The sequence below is a fragment of the Solea senegalensis genome, linkage group LG9 (assembly GCF_019176455.1).
Source record: "Solea senegalensis isolate Sse05_10M linkage group LG9, IFAPA_SoseM_1, whole genome shotgun sequence".
Taxonomy (NCBI): Eukaryota; Metazoa; Chordata; class Actinopteri; order Pleuronectiformes; family Soleidae; genus Solea; species Solea senegalensis.
Window position 1 is genome coordinate 3,010,565 of NC_058029.1, and position 12,148 is coordinate 3,022,712.

The 12,148-nt window shown below is 37.9% G+C and overlaps 1 protein-coding gene across 1 annotated transcript; it reads right to left on the bottom strand.

Moving 5' to 3' along the window:
* Positions 1 to 5,793: 5,793 nt before the first annotated feature.
* LOC122774334 (vitelline membrane outer layer protein 1 homolog) lies at positions 5,794 to 9,923 on the bottom strand. Its single transcript, XM_044033484.1, has 4 exons — positions 9,661 to 9,923; positions 8,054 to 8,166; positions 6,143 to 6,457; positions 5,794 to 5,871 (listed from the first exon to the last, which is right to left on the bottom strand). The coding sequence occupies exons 1-3, from the start codon at positions 9,874 to 9,876 to the stop codon at positions 6,151 to 6,153; spliced, it is 636 nt and encodes a 211-aa protein (XP_043889419.1). The 5' UTR covers positions 9,877 to 9,923; the 3' UTR covers positions 5,794 to 5,871; positions 6,143 to 6,150.
* Between the last annotated feature and the right edge of the window lie 2,225 nt (positions 9,924 to 12,148).

Here is a 12,148-nt window from a genome sequence, read left to right on the forward strand (position 1 = left end):
TAGTATGTCGTCCAAAATCACTCAAAAATGTCATAGTTTAGTATGTCGTCCAAAATCTCTCAAAAAAGTCATAGTTTAGTATGTCGTCCAAATTTGACAAAAAAAGTCACAGTATAGTATGTCGTCGAAAATTTCACACAAAAGTCATACTTTACTATGTCTTTAAAAATTTGCCAAAATAGTCATTGTTTAGTATGTTAGCCAAAATGAGACAAAAAAAGTCATACTTTAGTATGTCCTCCAAAGTGAGACAAAAATGTCTGTTTTTAGTCTAAAATATGTAGTAAGTCATAAAACCCTCATGCATTTGTTCATAAAATGGCAGTATAGTAAATCATGAAAATCTTGTTTATTTAGTTAATAAAACATAGTATATTAAAAAGTTATAGTATCATAAGTCTTAAAAAACTTGTGCATTCGGTCATAAAAAGTCAGTTTAGTAAGTCATTAAAATGTTGTGCATTAAGCCAAAAAGGCATCGTATACTAGGTCATGAAAATCAGTACAGTAAGACATAAAACCCTTTTGTATTTAGTCAAAAAGTGAGTGTAGTAAATCATAAAAGGCTTAATATAAGTCATAAAAATCATGTGTATGAAGTCAATTCATTTCAATTTTATTTGTTAGGAACCAAATCACAACATCCATTATCTCAAGGCACTGTACATGGTAAGGCAGAAACATTTACAATGTTATAGAGAGCAGAGAAACCCAACAATTCACACAATAAGCAATGCCCATGGCTAAGTGGAAAGGGAACTTGGCTTATAACCAGAGGATTGCCAGGTTGCCGGGTTGCGCTGTTCAGTGGCTGCTCACTGCTCCTAATTCTAGGAAGGATTCTAGTAGAGGATGGGTTAAATGGGTTGAAATAAAGTACAAAATACAAAAAAATTACAAATACAATGGAAGAAATCTCTGACAGAACCACAGGACAGACTCAAAAATGTGCGGCCATCTGCCTTGACCGGTTGGGGTCGGGGAAAGAGAAGAGGTGAGGTACAGACAGAAGAGAGAGGCCAGGAACAGAAATACAGTTGTATCAAGTTAATTCAAGACCATTAGGACTACAATGTACAAAGCAGCAGCAGAGGTTGATAAAAAAAAATATACACATATGAACTTTAATTATAGCACAATAATAATGGTGATGATATGAATCATAATAATAATAATAACAGTAGCCTCGAAACTGGATGTGGATCCTGCAGTCTGCAGGATGAGGACACAGAGAGAGAGAGATTGAAGACAGAAACTAGGGAGAGAAAGAACAAGGTTAATGACATACTGTATAATGAAGTCATATTCATACCCTGAGTGTGAGAGAGTGAGTGTGAGTGCACCACAGGAATTCCCCCAGCAGTCTCCGTCTATAGCAGCCTAACTCAGTGATGGTCCTTGTGGCGCTCGTGTGTTAGTAGTATATTAGGGATATTAGGCATATTAGACCTTTCACTAGCGACAACAACCTTGCACATTTCTTTATTTCTCTTCGGATCAGTGCAAGGCTAACAATCCTGGGATGCACAGACTTCAGTGGAAGAATCTACCTTCAAACCAGACGGAGACCTGAGTGTACGATCTTTATCTGATCTCCAAATCAGTCGAGAGCATTTTAACCGCTTCTAAATGATTTTCGAAAGTTGCTGTCGTTAACAGAAGACGACAACCAAAAATAACGTAGTTAGTTTGTGTGGTGTGATGTTTTGCGTTGTGCCTTCCTTATCCAAGCAGTTTGTCGTCCCAATTTAATGCAGTTACTTTGCAACATGAATTGTATGAATTGAATCAAAACAAAGACATTGTGAAAGCAACAGTGCATCATGACAAGTTTAAGTCTAAATGTTGCCTATTACATCTTTAATATAAAATATGGATGAGCATTTGCACTTGCTAATAATGACTCCCTGTAGCTCACCTCTGCAGGACAAAGCCAAATGTGTCTAATATGCTGTAGGTAAATGAGACATTTGAATAAAATTCTAATTCCTCCTTTGTGCAGAATTCTAGCGAATAGAACAAGGAACATGAATAATCTACATGGCTGAAATTGAGCCGGGTGTTCACTTTCCCATAAAAGTGAATGACACAATATTATATTATTAATTAATTAATTATTAATTAGCTAGTGATAATTCCTCTCGCTTCCTCGCGATTTATGGTGGGTGGCGACCACAACTATTGTAAAGAGCATCTAAAGTGACCATGTGGTCAGAAAGGGCCAAATATAATGAGCTCAGTTTTTTCTGAGTTTAAAAGTAGAAAGTTACAGGTCATCCAGGACTTAATGTCTCTGAGACAACCTGTCAATCAGATTTATTTAATCTGGCCTCATTGATAAATAAAGTTGTGTGTCATCAGCATAACAATAATAACAATGAAAGTGTATGTTGTGCAGTCTCCCTAAAGGAAGCATACCCTTTTAAAAAAAAGTAGTATAAAAAGTATACATATGTATGTATGTATGTATATATATATATATATATATATGTATATATATATATATCCACATATAGTATAGTAGGTCATAGTAAAGTAAGTCCACATATAGTATAGTAGGTCATAGTAAAGTAAGTCATAAGAACCATGTGTATGAAGATATTCATAGTCAGTATATTAAGCCATAAAAAGTAAGTAAAAACAAAAAGATGGCTTTGTACGTTTTAAATGATCTTGTGTCTCGAGTCATAAAAAGTCATCATATAATAAGCCATGAAAAGACATCAAAGTAGAGTACATTAAAAAAAGTCTTGGTTATTAAGTCATAAGGAGTGCAGCAACACCTGAGGAAAAGTTTCACAATAATCCAGTATAATCTGACTCTGCTTGAACCTCAGCCGTTCATCGACTTTCACCCACACTCACTGCAGCTGCTGTGAATTATAGCGTCCACACACACACACACACAGGTGAAAACGACCCGCAGCTAATGACAGCCTCAGTCCACTGAGCAGAGTGAAAACATAACAAGAAGCTGAACGTGGCAGTGAAATGAGACTCTAAGACCAAAGTCGGCATTTTTCTCTCAGAGAAAATCTGCTCCATCTGGTTATTACCTTCATTACTGTGAGAGCGATAAATAAGTCACAACTCCACCAACACCAACACCACCACAACAACAACAACAACAGCAAACTTCAGTCCGGCCTCTACGTCAAAACAATGCCATTCAACCCCCAGAATGTCCGACATAAAGAGCCAGACGCTCACACATCATCATCATCATCATCATAAGCCTCCAGTGTTTATGAAGTGAAGTCTATTTACAGTTGAGCAAACGCAGCTGGCGTGATCGATAAGTCATGAGCTCGGGGGGAACAGCAGGTCATTAAGAGGAAGGCGAGGCCACAAACACACAACACCGTATCCATTCTGCTTCTCCACGGGAGCCGTTAACGGCTCTCCGGGCTCCACAGCCGCTCGCTAAACTGGTCAGAAACACATTGAGCGTGTGGTTTGGAAATTAAACTTATGACCTGCAGCGCCGGGTCCCTCAGGTGGACACAGCGCGCAGACTTGCTGAGGGAACTTTCTGTGTTTCTCATGACGGCAGAGCATGGAACAGGGTTTCAGGAGCAGCTTTGAGGTCGAGTCATCGAAGGCCGGATTTTACGCCACAGCGCCCTCGGGGGGGTTCACTGCGGGAGCTGCACGACTACACCAGGTGCTGGACGAGTGAAACATTCATGTTATAAAGGTTCTGATGAGATGTCAGTGTGTTCCGGTCAGCACAGCGCTGCCACCTAGTGGATGCACCGCTCCTCTTTTGCAGTAAAAGAGGATGTTTAAAAACTCACCTTACTTCACTTACATAATGTCAACAATATATAATAACATTATATGTTAATAATAACATATAATAACAATAGAATAATGTATTATTACTAATATAATATAACAAAATATGAAAATACATACTTTACTTGGAAATGTTTGCATCATAGTATGTTATATATGTAATGTTTAAATCATTTGCGTGCTCAGATACTGGATTTTTAAAGTTTAAACTAATAGGGTATCTATTAGTTTAAACTTAAGAAAATAATATTTGAATATCTGAAAACACACTGTACTGATTATTATATTCTATCTTTTTTTTAAAAAAATGGATTACTATTATTATTAGTAGTTGTAGTAGTAGTATTTCTTGAGATTCTCTGGGCTGAAATTTGCCAATTATAGGTGATCACCCAAGTATGTTCCCATTAAATTATGTTAAGAATCTACTGATGATGTCACAAAAAAATCAAGAAATCTAGCAAAAGAATCTGTCTAAACAAAGCCTGAGTTTCACGTGGATCTAATCCAGATTACAGCACTCGGTCACACTTTAAATGTAACATGCTTTCAGTCCAATTCAAACAAGTTCACATGTGTATATATCTTCACAGATCAGGACGATGAATTTTGTCATGTTTATGTAAAATGGTAATCTGTCTATAAGCAGGTAACATCCTATACAGATCCAAAAAGTTCTTCTGGATCCAAGTGAATCAGATTGTAAAAAGGTCTGCGCCCTCTGAGTGATCCTGTTAACATTTAAAGATTTAATAGATAATAGCTTCAAATTATATCACAAAAACAATATTTGTGACAGTATTTCCTGAAAACTTCCAAAATAAAAGTGTTTGTTTTGATATGTAGTTGAAAACAAAAACATATTTATGGTGTAAAATTAAGTTTCAAATAAAGAAGTATACATAGGAAAGTCAGTATAACTTGATATTGCTCTGCTTTAGTGTTTGTGGAAAAAGAACAAAATGGCTCCTCCCCCTCCTGCTCATCTGAGCATATTCCTAATCCGAGCATGAGCGACGCGTTCACTGGAGCATCTTCTCCATCCAATAAGTGACAGAGATAAAAGATCAGCTCGGGTGTATTTATTACCAGAGGCGTGAGGAACGTCAGTGTTTTAAAGGCTCTAATCACTTTTGCCTTGACTTGCAAAAACCATTAGTGCAGTATTTGATAACATCTGCAAATTCCCCTACGCAACCCAACACACACACACACACACACCAACACCGTTAGCAGATTAGCTTCTCAGCGATTAATTAACACAATTACCTCTGTGTGTGCCAATCGGCGTCTTATCAACCTTTGCCAGGCCTTAAACTGTAAATTAATTAATACCAGCTCTCGTCGCCTCCTAATTGCCTCAGTTCCACCAGGAATTCTGGGAGAAAATGCCCTTGTCAGCATCCTCAGATTTGTGCTCGCACTTGCGACGTGGCGCCACGACTTTCACCACTTCATTTGACACACTGTGAAAACATGAGGCTCCCGTGGTGTTGAGATTAAAAAAAAAGAAAAGATAACGAACTGAAACTGAATTGTGTTTAGTTTTCGTCTTTGCAAATTAATTTCATACATAATCTTTAAAATCACTTTTTGAATACACCGTATGACAAAAAACTAACTTTAAAACTAATAAAAAACTAAACCAAAACTAAGCATTTATTTTAAAAAAAAATGCAAACTAATAAAAATTAGCAAACCTGCTCTGAAAACAAATTGAAAATGAGATAAAAAATAAAACTAATGAAGCATCTGCGAAAAATGAAAATATGTGCTTATATGTGTATTGACTTGAATTCAGTGTATTTATCCAATCACACCATTTTTTGGACTTATTCACTTATTAAGTCTGAAGATACTTAGGATAATTTGATTTGTTTCAAGTGCACTGGCAGTAATTTTACCCTAATAGGGGTATTTTTTTTGCAGTGTATTTTATTTGCATGTTTGAAATTGAAAAGAGGTTGTGGGGGGAAGAAAACGGGATGGAGAGAATTTAAGGTTTAAATGTGTGTTTTATTGTTTGTGGTGAGTTCAGGGAATCGGATGAAGCTCCTCCTCCTCGGTCAGTCACTGTCAGAGAAAACATAAAGCACAAATTCATACAGAGCAAGAAATATTCTGAGTTTATTCATGCCTCTCTCTCTCTCTATCTATCTATATCTATAGATATAGATATAGATATAGATAGACAAATAAATCCCAATAGATGCTTTAAATTAACAATTAAAAATTAAAGTGAATTAAGTCTTAACTTAATGGTTTGGAAAAATCAGCAAAAAAAATTTGGGCAGGGTCCGGGGCAGCCCAAGAGAACCATCATGTCATCATGTCTTTGACTCACTTATGGAGCTACTGAGACTTGTTACAGCAGTGGAAGCGGACGTCGTTGAGCGTGGAGTCGTCCAGGGCGTACTGATATTCCTCCATCTTGGTCTCGATGCCGCAGATTCCTCCGTCGGTGCAGTCCTCGCTCCAGTAGCCGTACTCGCCCCAGTCCATCCCGGGCCCCTCCAGGGTCGGGTTGGAGCTGCAGCGGAACTTGATGTTGTTGGCGGCCGTGTCGTCGCCAAAGAGGCCGCGGTGGGGCTCCACGCGGATCTGGAAGGCGGTGAGGACGCCGGTGGGGCAGTATTGGGGGTGAGACCATTCACCGAAACTGGACACAGGAGAGAGAAGACTTTCAGAAAATAACATTCAGGATTTTAAGTTTTAATTATGTAGGGCAGAGGTGTCCAACTAGCAGCCCGGTCATTTTTGAGAGGGTTAACTTGCATTAAAACTCTTGGCATGGAGGTCAGGTGTGGCGAAAATGCTAAATGCTAAATTGTCATAGTGGTCAGACCCGTGTGTTGCACCGGGGCTCTTTAGTGCCCCCTAAGGCGAAAGGTGGATGGAGCAAGCCAAAATTAAGTTGCACTAAATTTCACAAACAACAAAAAGGTAAAACAGGACCACGGCCTCAACTCAACAGGAAGTGGGCCATTTTGAATTTGGCGTCCATCGTGGCGATTTGCACACTTCGGAAATGAACAAACTAGTCTCAGCACGTTTAGCGTTTAGCGCAATTTGTACTGGAAACATCAAAGACGGAAGGTTTTGCGTGACCACGGCAACCATCAGAAATTTGGCGAATTTCGACCATTCGCCATGAAACAGGAAGTTCCCTATAACATCGCCATACATACATTAGTGGTCATAAATAGAGGCTACAACCTGCGTGACAGTCAGAGAACCCTTCCGTTTCCTGTAGCTGAGTCAGGTTCAGGTCTCAGGACATATATCGGGCCTAGTCTTTCAGGTTGGGAGAAGACATTGTGGCCCGATCTAACATTCAAACCTGGCAGAAACTATATATTATTTTCTCCTCTCAACATCACGGAGAAGCTGCCAATCTCCTGCTTCCCGCTGCTTTCAAACTACCTCATTTATTTCTAATCAAATTCATATTTAACCAACACACACAGCGCGGCCAGGTTCGGTCCCAGTGAGATCGATGATCCTTCATGAAAGTGATCTGGCAGCACAAACAGCAAACAGCTGAATATTCAACGACATGGACAATAAAAACCTTTTTCAGTGTGGCACAGCGCCTCACAAACGGGGCGAAGGAAATGATTTCCGATGTGTTCATTACTGTCCAACATTTGATTCCTCGCTCACTGTAATATTCTGGTTTCAAATAAAAACCTCATGTGGAAGAATAAAAAACACATGCTGATGCGCCACACAAGCAAAACCAAGCGTCTTCATATCCTGGTTGTTCCTTTAAATTCTATACATTTCATTATTGCTAATAAAATGCATTCAAAAGGTGCGACTTTATAATAAACCACATATTTCTCTGTTTTATCTGTATGATATATTTCCTCTAATATTTATTTGTTTCGCGCTCAATGAAAGGAAATGAAATTAAAATGATGAACAACATCGTGTAATAAGAAATATATGTTCATGTTACCGTGAATGCTACAGTTCCACAGTGAAATATTTGCATCAGAGAATCAAAACAAACAAGACAAACGCCTTTGTCGACAAAAAAAGACATACTTTAAAGTGGGATAGCTGTAGGTAGGTAGGTAGGTAGTTGGGCAATTCTAAAGTTACCAACATTTTAAACTAGATTACAAAAAAGAAAGGGAAAAAAAACAGTCAATTGGATTAATGCTTACAGCTGATCAATAAAGCACTTGTAAATAACTAATGAAGCCATTATTACCACCTTTAATCAGGACTTTAACAGGAGTCTACCTACTAGCCAGTGTGAGACTCAACGTAGTAGAGGAAGCTTCGTTCCTCGTCCTGGGAGCAGATGAGGCGGATCCCGTTGAGGGCGGTGTCGTCTGAACCGTACTGTTTTGACTCCACCTGAAGAAACAGAGAACAGTTCCCAGAGGCAGAAAAAACTCAAGTCAAAGCAGGGCTGTTGTTTTTTTATCTAATCACTGGGGAATGCAGGTTGGTTCTTTATTTTCTTGGTTCTGAGAACGTGCTGTGCAATCTGCATGCAGAGGTTAACACGGGGAAAGAATTTGTTTATGCTCAAATTCCCAAGAATATTAAAATTGTATATGACGGATTCACAGTTTCCTAACACCACACGCCTCAAAACAAGCTCATATTTATATGAAAAAATAGTTTGCGGTCACTGTAACTCTTCCTGAAAAATTCTTTTCTAATAGAAGCTGTGTCCAAATATGAATCTTACTCGTCACTTCATGTCAAATCAAGTTTATTTCAGAAGCAGGGAATGTGTTTTTCTTCATGTTTCCCGAGCTTTGAGCTCACACTGAGAACTGAAAGAATCAATCGTGTCTTCCATTCACTGCACGCAATCAAGGCGCCTTTTTTCACAGAACAGCGAGACAAGAAGGAACAAATACACCGACCGAAATCTATTTTCATGCAGATTTGTGCTTTCAACTTGCTCCATACGGAATTCTGCGTCTTTGTTTTCAAGCCCTTTTATGTCTGAACTAAATTATGCCTGTGTGAATCTACACGGAGAACAGGAAGCGGGCACACGTCATCTGTTTCTTATTTTATCTACGGGATGAGACGCCACCGTTGTGTCGGGACTGAAAGTCAGACACGACAAGAGGGAATATGTGATATAACAATAATGGGAAATGTAAAGTAATAAAGTTACGTACTATATATGAAAATATATACTGTATATATATTAAAATGTTATTATTCTGCCTCTGTTTAGTCTTTGTTAACGATAATCTCTTCTTAAAACTTTGCCACTCGAGAACTCCGACCTGCTTGCAGTCGTCTCACTTTACTCAAAATCAATCGATCTGTGTTTAGGTGGCACTTTTTATACTTTATAAAATGCAACGCAGAAGTGCTTTAGATAAAATTTAAAAAAAAACACACCCGCCCAGATACACTCACACACCTTGATAAACACAACTAAGACAAATGAGCCGAGGAAACGCGAGCAAATATAAACAATAGACAGAGATAAAGATGAATTTAATGAAAGAAGTCGCATAAAATAAATGATTAAATAGAGAAAAAAATAGACACAATATTAACATTTATATAATAAATAATAAAAAAAATTAATTAAACAAATACATACACACAGGAATAGAAAAATTATATATCTATATAATTATATATATATAAAGACAGACAGACAAAGAAAGAAAGAAAAAGAAAACACTAGCTTAATGTTGCTCTGGTCTTAACATAAAACAAATCACTTCCTGTGCGTGTAGTAAAAGTTACGCACCGCAGCTTTAATTTTGGACAAATCTGTTAAGAAAGACATTTTCCTTGTATTTCTGGCCTGACTAGGTTTATATTAGACTGAGTAGGTTCATATTGGCTGGAAGACGTCAGTGTCTTTACCCTGAGACTGAATCCGACAGCAAAGAAGTTTTCGGGACACATCTCTGGCCAGGTCCAGTTTCCAAACTTCTCTCCATTGTTGACAAAGAGCATGGATCTGTGCTCTCTGCTGTTGAAGGCCGTACCAGCTCTCTGCAGAGGAGTCGCCAACTTGTCCTCACACAACCCGGCGGACAACACGGCCAGCACGGCCACGGCTACAAACAGACTTGTCATAATGAGAATGTCACCTGCCGAATTAACAAGTACGGCCGTGAGTCCAGACTCGGAGCTTTTATATCGTCTCCCCGGCGAGGACAAAACCGAACGCTGGTATCAGCGTGAATCATTTACTGCCGTGGGAATCACCAGCTGGTGTTTAACGAAAGAAAAGGGTTTTCCTCACTTTTACTCAGTGGGTCTCTGCTGAAATGCTGCAGATCTCAGGAGACTGCGTCACTTTGAGTTCCCGTCCTCAGAACATGATTAGCAGCAAATGTTCTGAAGTCCTAAGTCAATTTTTCTGTAATAATATTGTACAAAAAAAAAACACTGAAACGAACCAGGACAAATACTGCTCTTATACTTTTTGGCAAACCACGAGAAACATTATCCACCATGTCATAGATCAACATTTTGAATATTTCTGAACTAAATCTGAACTGGAGGTGGAAGAGTTCATCGTGACATGAAATGATTTTTTACCTAAAAACTCTTTAGACAAGGAGAGAGATAAAACCGAGGTTAATATGGGTCTGGTATTTTTGCAACAAAGAGTTCTCCAAGCCCAAAAGTGAGACTGCCTAAGTAACTTGATCATACTTTGTTTCATGTCTATTTTCTTTGGTGAACAGGTGGAATAAAATAAAAAATAAAACTTAAGTTACTGCATTTGAAAAGCAACGTGTATAAAATCCCTATCATATTTGTATCTGCATCTTTATGCAGATAGTAAAAACAAACCAACCAACCAACCAACAATCAACCAAACAACTAATCAACAAACCAACAAACCACCCAAACAATCAACCAACCAACAAACCAAACAAACAAACAATCAACCAAACAACTAATCAACAAACCACCCAAACAATCAACCAACCAAGCAAACAGTCAACCAACCAACCAACCAAACAATCAACCAAATAACTAATCAACAAACCAAGCAAACAGTCAACCAACTACCCAACAACCAACAACCAAGCAAGCAAGCAACCAACCAACCAATCAAAGCAATCAACCAACCAATCAAAGCAATCAACCAATCAACCACCCAAACAACCAATCAAAAATCAACCAACCACCAAACAATCAACCAACCAACCAACCAACCAACCAAACAACTAATCAACAAACCAACAAACCACCCACAATCAACCAACCAACAAACCAAACAAACAAACAATCAACCAAACAACTAATCAACAAACCAACAAACCACCCAAACAATCAACCAACCAAGCAAACAGTCAACCAAGCAAGCAAGCAACCAACCAACCAACCAAACAATCAACCAAATAACTAATCAACAAACCACCCAAACAATCAACCAACCAAGCAAACAGTCAACCAACCACCCAAGCAAGCAAGCAACCAACCAACCAACCAATCAATCAAAGCAATCAACCAATCAACCACCAAAACAACCAATCAAAGCAATCAACCAACCACCCAAACAATCAACCAACCAACCAACCAACCAACCAACCAACTTTACATAAGCAGCATCAATAAGGTGGATAAAGTAAATGAATTATAGAAAATAAAGTATATAAATAGATAAAATAAATAGAAATTGTTTGAGTAAACTTTGTTGAGGTAGTTTTTTTGTATCAGGTTCTGTTCCTTCTTTGATACATAAGAATTGTATGGACTAACTTATAGAGTTAAGTTAAGTTAAATCATTGCATCTCCTTCAAGGCTCACGGTCAAACCGGGATCATTTTTGAAGAAGTAATTTATTCATGAAAAAATAGTAAATAACTAGTAAAAAAATGGGTCTTTAAGTGTGAATCAAAACAACAAACCTGTGTGGTAATTAAGTTGATTCATTACATATATAATATGAAATTATAACACCTTAATTAATAAATACTATGAAAAATATTTGGTAAATTGTGTAAAACCTGTAGGTGACTGCTGAATTCTTCTTATATTATGTAATAATGTGAGTTTTTGAAGGACACCGTGACATTTCGATCCTCAGTTTACCAAAATGATAAAAGAGGCCAGTGACAGAGCAACAGCTTGTCACGTTCCCACAGTTTACGTCATGAAAAACTGACTGAAGCACATTTTATTATTGAAAATGGGGAGTTTTTGTGATCATACTAATAATAATAACAATAACAACAACAACAACAATAATAATAATAATAGAATCATTAAAAATACAAGTTATTTTTATTATCATTGGGAATGCCGAGTCAGCAGCAACTCTGCTGATGCTCTTATTGTATTTCATATCTGTCAATATTTGTTGTGATGCTGTGTCAGCGTTTCTTTGCAT

What these genes read in the sequence shown, in the direction of transcription:
- LOC122774334 (XM_044033484.1), bottom strand. Translation starts at nt 9,876, where the DNA reads ATGACAAGTCTGTTTGTAGCCGTGGCCGTGCTGGCCGTGTTGTCCGCC. An exon ending in CTGTCGGATTCAGTCTCAGG is followed by an intron (nt 8,167 to 9,660) that starts GTAAAGACACTG and finishes CTGTTTCTTCAG; the next exon opens with GTGGAGTCAAAACAGTACGG. An exon ending in GTTGAGTCTCACACTGGCTA is followed by an intron (nt 6,458 to 8,053) that starts GTAGGTAGACTC and finishes TCCTGTGTCCAG; the next exon opens with TTTCGGTGAATGGTCTCACC.